Consider the following 11908-nt stretch of genomic DNA (forward strand, 5'->3'; position numbering starts at 1 on the left):
ACCCTTCTTTATCGACAGACTTCGCAGCCGGTTATTAGAGTACAGGACAATTACGGGGCTAGTGCAACGATCATACTGGCTCTTGCAAGGACCATATTCAAGAGCCGCATATGGCCCGCGAGCCGCAATTTGTCTACCGCTGATATACCTACACAGTCAAATTTTATTTTTTTTTGAAGAAAATATAGGAAAACTATTCGACTTCTGATGTTCCAAATACAAACTGTTGGTTTTCATGTTTTGAACCTTCCATTAGATTTTGTACAGCTGCTTTATTATTATTGATTTGAAATGTTACGATTAGCCAACATTTTCTACTGGTCATAGATCCGACGAATTTTTAGATTTGGGGAATTTAGGCGATCCAATTTGTATTATTTAAACTTCTTGAAAGGTAGAAGAACCTGAGGTACGGGAACAACCCTGAGCACGCAAGTGGCTGGCATTATTTGCTAATAGTTAAATATAGAATCAGCTCTCTATGTTTCACACTTGTGATTAGTGATGTCCTATTTTCGAAATTCTTCGTGGTAACCTGCACAAGTAATAAATTGAGAGATACTCGTTTCATGCAACGAAAAAGGATTTACCAAAAAATTCGGTAATCGATAAGAAAATATTCGAATTTTACTTATCAATCACTCAATTTGATCGAGCGATTATCGAGCACCACCAGCCGCGACTGTTGACCGGTGTCAAGGACGGCAGCTATATTCTGCAGTAACCTTTCATATTTAATCTGAAATTGATATTTAACGAATGGGCATTTGTCAAAATTATCGTACATGTTTGAACCAAAGGCTCCTACAATAGAATAACTTCTTAAATGAATAGATAGTTAATAAATAGTTAATGGATTTATGAACCGTAAATAGTTTTTAAAATTTTGAAGTTTCCTATTTTCCCACAAAAAATAAGAAAAAAAAATTCCGATTTTTTCGAACATCGCTTATTTCAAACATTCCTAACGCTTGAGTCTATTACTGCAAATTACTGCATAGGCTTTTAGTCTTCGAATTACTGAGTGGGGATGTCGATTGCAGCTCTCTCTTAAGCCAGGTAGACATCCACGTTCTCCGAGGGCAGCTCCGAAATCGTATCCTATTGTGGCAGCTCTCCCATGTCCCATCGCATAAACTACGGGTACAACGGACCTTGGGTTACGTGTACAGAGGCGACGAGGCACTCAAAATCCGCAAAATTTTGAATCAACACGGAGAGTTACCTTTATTTGTGATGGTACTTTCCGTTTTGATTCAAAATTTAGCGGATTTTGAGTGCCTTGTCGCCTTTGTAACCTATAGTCTCTGTACTGTAGTTATGTGCTGCCATGTTTTCAATAAAGTTGGCGAAGCCTATGATGTTCAATAAATAGACGTAGCAAACTTTGTATCCAATCATTAAATTAGTAAATTGTATGTGCAACTCTATGTTGAAGATGTGATAAACAAATTCAAATTCTTATCAATACCTTATCTTATCAATACCAATACCTCTTATCAAAAATTTCATGAACCAAGAATTGCAGTGTAAATATTTTAACACTGAAATCATTTGGGAAAAAAGGAAAAACAAACTCGGACACCTCGAATTATTTAAAAAACTGTTTTCGTTCAAATATGCTCTCATACACAATTTAGTGAAATTTCGAAACCTTTTGGCCGAAATCTGTATGCTAATTTTGAAAAATGCCTGTATGAGAAACAAACAAAATTTCGTGATGATTAAATAAAATGTATTGGAAGGTGGTCGAAGAACAACTGTTAGATATGCTATCGAAACTAGTTTTGATGCATTTCGCATTAGAATTGTTAATATTCAAAGTCAACTCTTTCTTTATCTCTGTTTTATTTCTGTTGAACCAAACAAATTGTATTTCGACTTAGCATTTTTCTGCAGCAATTATCATCCTGAGTGGGATGAGTGACATGATTCATTCTGGCAGTTCCGTAACTATGAAACCGAGGATAGTTTAATACACAAATTTTCAATTTTTCTTCACAGTAAAGTAGAAAACAACTCTCTCCAATGCTACGCCAAATAAAATAATATTTCGCCGAATACCATTTCGCGGAAAATCAATGCTCGGTTGACCATAACGCGGAATATAGTGTTTCGCGGAATACCATTTCCCTTGCCCTAACATGCCAAATTTGGTTGCATTTGTTTAATTAATTCTCGAGTTACAGTCAGTCCACAATCATGGGTCACACAAAATTATGAGTCATTTTAGCTTTTTCTGCTGATTAATGCGTAAATATTATACGAAATGATTGCTAAAATTGTTTCTCATAAGTAACATTAACAACTTGATCAATAATTAGGTGATATTTAAACGCTAATCAGCAGCTAGAGCTAAAATGACCCACAATTGTGTGTGACCCATGATTGTGGCCTGACTGTATGAGGAAATTTGTATTTCATTTCGCCCTCTTAGAGGGTGGTGGGGACCCAATTCACCTTAGAAAAAATTCCTGCCTCTAGAAATCCCCACATGCCGAATTTGGTTCTATTTGCTTGAGTATTAACTCTCGAGTTTTGAGGAAATTTGTATTTCCTTTGTATGGGAGCCCCCCCCCTCTCAGAGTGGGAGGGGTCTCTCACCATCATAAGAACCTTCCCCAGCCCCAAGAATAGAGACAGACAGACAGACAGACAGACAGACAGACAGACAGACAGACAGACAGACAGACAGACAGACAGACAGACAGACAGACAGACAGACAGACAGACAGACAGACAGACAGACAGACAGACAGACAGACAGACAGACAGACAGACAGACAGACAGACAGACAGACAGACAGACAGACAGACAGACAGACAGACAGACAGACAGACAGACAGACAGACAGACAGACAGACAGACAGACAGACAGACAGACAGACAGACAGACAGACAGACAGACAGACAGACAGACAGACAGACAGACAGACAGACAGACAGACAGACAGACAGACAGACAGACAGACAGACAGACAGACAGACAGACAGACAGACAGACAGACAGACAGACAGACAGACAGACAGACAGACAGACAGACAGACAGACAGACAGACAGACAGACAGACAGACAGACAGACAGACAGACAGACAGACAGACAGACAGACAGACAGACAGACAGACAGACAGACAGACAGACAGACAGACAGACAGACAGACAGACAGACAGACAGACAGACAGACAGACAGACAGACAGACAGACAGACAGACAGACAGACAGACAGACAGACAGACAGACAGACAGACAGACAGACAGACAGACAGACAGACAGACAGACAGACAGACAGACAGACAGACAGACAGACAGACAGACAGACAGACAGACAGACAGACAGACAGACAGACAGACAGACAGACAGACAGACAGACAGACAGACAGACAGACAGACAGACAGACAGACAGACAGACAGACAGACAGACAGACAGACAGACAGACAGACAGACAGACAGACAGACAGACAGACAGACAGACAGACAGACAGACAGACAGACAGACAGACAGACAGACAGACAGACAGACAGACAGACAGACAGACAGACAGACAGACAGACAGACAGACAGACAGACAGACAGACAGACAGACAGACAGACAGACAGACAGACAGACAGACAGACAGACAGACAGACAGACAGACAGACAGACAGACAGACAGACAGACAGACAGACAGACAGACAGACAGACAGACAGACAGACAGACAGACAGACAGACAGACAGACAGACAGACAGACAGACAGACAGACAGACAGACAGACAGACAGACAGACAGACAGACAGACAGACAGACAGACAGACAGACAGACAGACAGACAGACAGACAGACAGACAGACAGACAGACAGACAGACAGACAGACAGACAGACAGACAGACAGACAGACAGACAGACAGACAGACAGACAGACAGACAGACAGACAGACAGACAGACAGACAGACAGACAGACAGACAGACAGACAGACAGACAGACAGACAGACAGACAGACAGACAGACAGACAGACAGACAGACAGACAGACAGACAGACAGACAGACAGACAGACAGACAGACAGACAGACAGACAGACAGACAGACAGACAGACAGACAGACAGACAGACAGACAGACAGACAGACAGACAGACAGACAGACAGACAGACAGACAGACAGACAGACAGACAGACAGACAGACAGACAGACAGACAGACAGACAGACAGACAGACAGACAGACAGACAGACAGACAGACAGACAGACAGACAGACAGACAGACAGACAGACAGACAGACAGACAGACAGACAGACAGACAGACAGACAGACAGACAGACAGACAGACAGACAGACAGACAGACAGACAGACAGACAGACAGACAGACAGACAGACAGACAGACAGACAGACAGACAGACAGACAGACAGACAGACAGACAGACAGACAGACAGACAGACAGACAGACAGACAGACAGACAGACAGACAGACAGACAGACAGACAGACAGACAGACAGACAGACAGACAGACAGACAGACAGACAGACAGACAGACAGACAGACAGACAGACAGACAGACAGACAGACAGACAGACAGACAGACAGACAGACAGACAGACAGACAGACAGACAGACAGACAGACAGACAGACAGACAGACAGACAGACAGACAGACAGACAGACAGACAGACAGACAGACAGACAGACAGACAGACAGACAGACAGACAGACAGACAGACAGACAGACAGACAGACAGACAGACAGACAGACAGACAGACAGACAGACAGACAGACAGACAGACAGACAGACAGACAGACAGACAGACAGACAGACAGACAGACAGACAGACAGACAGACAGACAGACAGACAGACAGACAGACAGACAGACAGACAGACAGACAGACAGACAGACAGACAGACAGACAGACAGACAGACAGACAGACAGACAGACAGACAGACAGACAGACAGACAGACAGACAGACAGACAGACAGACAGACAGACAGACAGACAGACAGACAGACAGACAGACAGACAGACAGACAGACAGACAGACAGACAGACAGACAGACAGACAGACAGACAGACAGACAGACAGACAGACAGACAGACAGACAGACAGACAGACAGACAGACAGACAGACAGACAGACAGACAGACAGACAGACAGACAGACAGACAGACAGACAGACAGACAGACAGACAGACAGACAGACAGACAGACAGACAGACAGACAGACAGACAGACAGACAGGTTTAGGTTTTTATATTTCGGATGGACCTAGCCGCTCTGAACAGAAAACCAACATTTTGAGAGGTTTTGCTGCAAATGTAAGTGATGTGATCTTTAAGAGAAAGCATACAATTTAGCAAATGGGTCCTTAAGAGTAGTTTATCTTTTGATTTTGTTTGCGAAGTTGTTTACTCCTAATCGATGGACGAGTGTTTGCGAGAAAATGATATGTAACAGCACTAAGTTGCATTAAGGATTATTCTGCCAGTACAGGACCAAAAACATTCAAAAACATTCGGCTGCACTTGCAGAAAGTCCCAGATAACCGATAAGCATTACAATAAGCAGTAAAACAATCGCTTGTTAGCATATTTGGCATTTTTTACGGCACGTTGCTTTATATTAGCATTTTGATTGTATAACTGTTGTAAATTTGGTATCTGAAATTTTATTTTAATTCTTCTTGTTGGCAATCAGCTGCAAATAAGCATTGACAGCATTTGAAGGGCGTTAGCAGTAAAGTAGTCTTATATTTCGCCAAGCCGTTTCATCAAAACCAAAGCGGAATTTTACATAGCTTCCGGCACTTCAGTACAAAAATGAGGTATATTTAATATTATTGGAGGATTGTTGGAGTAAGTGTATTTAAGTCGAGAAAAACTGTATTAAATGTAAAAGCTAATTTTATTTGAAAATTCTTATTGTATCATTTTTGGTTTCAACTCTTTTCGACCCCGTATTTTATATATTTTCCTTTATCCAATTGATATATGATGAGATTCTAGTGAACACACCCGGATTAGCTTGTTCGCATGATTCACCGTAGCTGTAAAAACCTACCACGTGAGGCGTTATAAAATTATCGAAGCCAGTCCAAATCAATTGGTCACCGTTATGGTAACAAGTATTTTTGGTGCTTAGTTCGACGTCCTCTACGCATAAATGATCGGCAGTAATTTGGCTTTCATAACTTAGCTGACAGTCAGCGTTATACATAGGCGCGGTTTGCTTCTTAGTTTCTTCGATGTTTCCTGTAAAAATACTTGAGTAGTTAAAAAGGGGTAGTGACTATAAACTGCGTGACATTTTACCTGCTGCTACTAGTCTCAGATAAAACGGTGTGTGGGTAAGGTTGGTCCAAATACACGCTGGAAATATGGATGCACTTGGCCTTATTTGATCGACCAGTTTGATAAGTGCAATATCATTTGATTTATCATTTTTGTTATAATCTGGATGCGTGACGATTTGCTCTATCGCAATTGATTCGTTATTCGCTAAAATGGCTAAAGTAGGTTTATTTGGAAGCAATAATGCACAGCTAGCCGAGGTAACTGCTGTGTTTTTAGTGATTAGCGATGCTATACAACGGACGGTTTGCGAGTCCTCCCAGGTTATAGTAATCTTTGGAAATAAAATCGGATTATTGAGACAATATTTTGATCGCATAAAAAATAAATCCTACCGTATGTGCAAACCCTTTGGCATTATAAAAACTTGACTTTTCTGGGTGAAATTGTTGGTAATCTGTACGACAATTGTCTAATTCATCTTTTTGTTCTTGCGAAAGTTTATGTTCCACAAACCTCCGAGGACAACAAATCACTTGTGCAGAAGAACAAAAGTTTACTCGACGATTGGCTTTAAAATCATTCCATACTTTCGAGCATTTTGTATAATGGGTGCAAATTCCTGGAATTTCGTCATTGTAGCCGAAATCACAGCTGTCGTTTTCTTTCCAATCTGAATTAATAAATTGCACCGCAGATTGTCCATCGTGAAAGTTGGGAAGCAGAACGGTTTTAAGCCAATCCACGTGGCTGATTAATCTAGTAGCTATGGCTGCCTCTCCGAAACCACAATCTCTGCCGAATGCATTTAATCCATACGCATAGGTGAAGTAACGATCATTTCTCCAGATTTGCCGTTGAGTAGGAGCACCGTACAGTAGCGTGCATGATCCGGGTACCAAAAATAGCCGATCACCAACGCAGAGATGTTCTGCTGCTAAGCCTTGTGTCAAGCGCGAATGAAATTCTTCAGGAATCGTACAATTTTGAGGACTATTTACAGTTAATCTCGGCAAGAGTGGTACTGCGATTGGAAAGAATAAAATAACAGTTTTTATATAATTTGGTAAAGCTTACTGAACTGTTCAAGTTTTTCGGAAAAGTGCGGTGTGTTAATATCGATACGACCGATACCGGCCACTTCCACCTGCGAGTTAGGGATTTCCCGTGAATGCCATATGCATGCCGGAGTCACTTGTTCAGAAAATTTCACTCGTTCTTTCAGTTTCAGTACAGCAATATTATTGTACAGAAAATTTTCTCTGTATTCTGGGTGCACAATTAATTGTGCGATATCGATTTTTTTCCCATTCGAGTCGACAATCACATGTGAAGGAGTAACACTGCGAGAATGAAATTTTAAGCTAAGAGATAACAGAAATGTAAAGTTTATGCATACCCATAGTGTGATGTACATTCCGCTAGAGTGAGCGCAGTATCATCGTCAATCAGTGTTGCACTGCAATTTTTTCTGCGATCATCCTTCCATACAATAGTAACCTTACATCAAAAATTCAATATCAATTTCTTTCGGGCAAAGATAAATATACTTAATATCACCTTATGTCGCAAGTCCCCCCTCTTAGCAAAATGCATGTGTGCATTGTTGGCGTCGAAGTAAAACATATTCTCGGATCGCGAGTCGAATACGTCGTCTTCGTACTCCCGTAAACGAACGTACCGAAGAGCGCAATTGATCGGTTCCAGACTCCAATCTGTCATAAATGCAATAATAAATGATACAAATAGAATGACATGCACGGCTATATCTCACCGAAAACATTGTTCTCCTGGCTTTGAATCGTTTGCAGGATCCATTGGTAGTAAGCGGAAACTTTCGTGTAGACTCCAGGGGTTGCCGTTCCACAAGCTGCACCGAATGAAGTTACACCGACAAGAAACGGAGATAATTTGCCATTGTGAAGCAATTTTATCTGTAGAGGACCTCCGGAGTCACCCTGGAATCAAATTAGGTTATATAGATCAGATTCATCAACAACGGAATTCTGGAAATTTACTGGACAGGTATCCATGAGCTCATCTCCTGCGCATAGTTGGGTTTCCTTGAGGCCATCCGTCAGCTGGCGGTTGTTGATGTCGTAAAATTCACCGCATTTTTGATTTGTGGTTGGCTTTAGTGTTACTTTCAGTAGTGATGGAGTTCGTTCTAGTGCTGTGGACTGATGATATTTGAATTCATTCTTGGAAGAATTTAGATATAGCTAGCTGGTCAACTTGAATACTTCTGGAGGGGGGATTATAAGTGTGTTCTATATTAACACTGACGCTAGCAATTTTTTCCGAAATAATAAGGATAGAATTTGGAGCAAGACTTCAGATTTTGAGAAACAACATGAATCTTTTAAGATTAAAAAAAAATCTTTCCTGGGTGCTGAAAGAACTGAGAACAGAAAATAATTACCGAGTCCGGTGTCTCCCCAGCCAGTGGCTTCCAGAGCATTAAAGCGAATTTCTTTGTCAATCCAAAGGCATGCCGGAGTAACTGTTTCGTGTAGTCTGCCGCGGTGAAGAAAAATTATAATTAAAAGTGGCAGTTTACTGCTAGGACGTGGTATTGCTTAAAATAGAAACTTCTTACAAGTGTCAATATTACAAGTTACAAGAATGAAATCAAATCTAATTAAATGCATAGCAGACATTGATGGAAATATCTAGCGGAGTTGCAAATTTTTAACATTTTTGTTAGTTCATTGTTATTGGATTGTGATGCCTATTCTCTTATAAGGCGCATTGATTTAAGCATTCGAAGAAAGACAGAATCCACGTTAATTAGCAGAACGGCGCGTAAAAGACCGCTTCGTAAAAACTTGTTTGGCATTATGCTTCTGGTGGAAATCCATTAAAATTTGAATTTTAATGGATGTTGATGGCTATTCAGGTTTACAATCTCTAAGAAATATAGAACTTCGACTTGCGTATCGCTCTATTTCATACCGGATTCCTAGCTCCAAGTTACCCATAATACTTACATGACATTTTTCTCCAGTTTTAAAAGGGCAATATCGTTATAGGAGAGCAAAAACTTGTAATCGGGATGCCTGAATATTTGAACAATCGTCAGCTGTTGCGCGAATTGATCGTCCTTGTCGCTAAAGATGTTAATGTCACCGAGCCGAACCACATCCGGAGGTACTCCACTGGAAGTAATTTCAAATCACACATTTTCAATCACACATATTCCAGCGACGACATACTTATCGAGTGTACAGTGAGCCGCAGTCAGCACGTAGTTCTCCCAGATTAGTGATCCTCCACATTGCCAATTGATGGTATCGTTCGGTTGTGTCCATCCAATGGCTGCCATGTGAGCGAATTCTTTCAAGTATGCCGGAGATGCAAAAGCTGGTGCAGCCACACTGGAATCACCGTACCTGTAGTAACGCAGATGACAGTCTGAAACGTTAAATTGTGGATAAACCAATATGCGAAAGTTTAGTCTGGTGAATGTTCTCTTTTCATACCGTCGAGCGATATCCTCTCATTAGGAAGCATTGCTGCTTCCAGTGATTCTTCAAAAGGATTCCTGATAGGTAAGAGGCAGTTAGCTGGAATTGTTGGAAATATTTATGTTTGGAATGTTGTGAATGCCATTAGTTGTGTACCAGTGTTGACTGTCAAAATACACAATAGTAACAATTGCACTAGTTTTTCTGGATACGACATACTGATTGACTTTCGAATTTTTCACTGTCGCTTATGTAAGCTCATAGTACAAGTTATTACACTGAAATTACACCGCAACGTTTTTGATTAAAGCTGTATTTCAGATTCAGAGAACTAGAAACTAGCCAGCATCGTACGACGGCGCCAAATATACTGGTTGTCTTCTTATGGATGATATTTCGATTGTAACAAATAATTTAATCGGTCGAAACAGGCCGGCTGAATAGCATAACCGGTTATGGTCTTCAAATGGAGCTATCGCTGAGTCTGGCTAACAGATGTGAATTTCAGAAACAAAAAAAAAACGCGTGGCTTAAAACTGATAGAATGGTACTGATTTTCAAAAGTATCCACCTTTTCGCGCGCCTAATGAAGGCTGGTGGGTATAGTTTTCGACAATGTTTATTTGCTTTTGGGAACTCCGCTCACGTATGCTTGAAAGCTCTACTACGACAATTAACCGTTATGTGTGCGACAAAAATAACACCTTTAGCAGGGCGACAAGGGTACCCGGGTACCCAAAATTGATATTGTTATAACATCAACAATTTTAAACCGATTTTGATGAAATAGGTGTCATTTGATTCGTTAATTTATCTAGTTTTGAATTCTTTGGCTATTTGGCCATTAAAAGACATACGGGGCCCGAAAATCCGGAATTCCGACAGAGTGTCCGCTGTGAGGTAGAGAACTGGTTGTATTGCAGGAAAATCAGTCATGCGGATATAAAAACTCTAAAAATTCATACAATGAACTATTTCAAATAATGAGATGAATCAGGTTGGTCATCCCGGAGTAGGTTCCTGTGGGGTCATGGGTGGCCAGTCTAGGATTGGAGGTAAAACCCAGCAATATGGGTATCAAAGTTCTTGGAATTAGTTCTTGAAATGGTTTCTACAGGGTCACAGATGATACCGCAGGATTCAAGATAATGCTTAGCATTATCAGAACAGTTTAAAACGTAGAACCATCCGTTATACATTTGGAACCAGTTCCGAAATTATTAATCAGTACTAAACTGGCCATATCCGTTCAAAACATCTAAAAGATCCGCTAAACCAATTCTAATATTGGATTAGGCTCCCAACTGGCCATCTGTAACCCTACAGGGACCCAATTCTGGAATGGCCAATGCGATCTAAAGTCACCAATTTATATAATAAAATAAAAAAAGGGTCCACAATGTCAAGTTCAAAACTAATAGCTTTACTGAAGGCTGATATTCTTTCAAAACAAGCGGCTTCCCACGTTTTACCGGACGTTGCTCCGGAATTACCGATTCCCGGGAACTACATGTCATTTGATGGCCAAAAGCTTCATCTGATCAAAACTAAATAAATGTACGAATCAAATGCCACTGGTTTCATCCAAATCGGTTCAAGATAGCCAAAGTTATGAACATAACAAATCATGGGTACCCGGGTACCCTTGTCGCCCTCCTACGTAATAAAAAAATTCAAGTGCCTCTCATGGCTAATCCCCTTTATGGATATGCACCAAAAAATCCTCAATTACTTAAGATCAACGAGTTTTACGATGTCGCAAAATTTCAAAAACGTATGTTTTAAATTGAATGAGTTATAACTATTTTGAAACTGAAAAGGTACCCGGGTACCCTGTTGCACACATAACGGTTAAGGCTGGTACTATCAACTTGACGTGAATAAAGTTGCCAAAGGCATGCTAACGTTCTCCGAAAGAGGTACCTACCAGCCGCCATTATGCACGCGAAAAGGTCGATAACATTGCGTTGTTTACCAGTAACTATTCAGCACTGGCTGTATCTCGCGTATGCCGCTAAAACTTAGTTTGTTTTTGAATTTACTACGTCTACACTGTTAGCGTAATCTCCACTGCCATCCAAAAAATGCGATAGCACCTCACTAAAATAAGCATGAGCATGTCGATGATCGACCACATAGATTATTGTTGGGACCTCCATGT

General features: G+C 40.9%; 1 protein-coding gene across 1 annotated transcript; it reads right to left on the reverse strand.

The window, feature by feature from the left end:
• Positions 1 to 634: 634 nt before the first annotated feature.
• On the reverse strand, positions 635 to 11684 carry LOC128740609 (uncharacterized). The gene is made up of 12 exons (XM_053836170.1): positions 11675 to 11684; positions 9763 to 9846; positions 9496 to 9694; positions 9271 to 9438; positions 8703 to 8797; positions 8299 to 8453; positions 8055 to 8238; positions 7841 to 7995; positions 7680 to 7780; positions 7366 to 7623; positions 6676 to 7327; positions 635 to 739 (listed from the first exon to the last, which is right to left on the reverse strand). The coding sequence occupies exons 1-12, from the start codon at positions 11682 to 11684 to the stop codon at positions 635 to 637; spliced, it is 2166 nt and encodes a 721-aa protein (XP_053692145.1).
• Positions 11685 to 11908: the final 224 nt, after the last annotated feature.

Source organism: Sabethes cyaneus, chromosome 3 (genome assembly GCF_943734655.1).
Source record: "Sabethes cyaneus chromosome 3, idSabCyanKW18_F2, whole genome shotgun sequence".
In the NCBI taxonomy this organism is placed as follows: Eukaryota; Metazoa; Arthropoda; class Insecta; order Diptera; family Culicidae; genus Sabethes; species Sabethes cyaneus.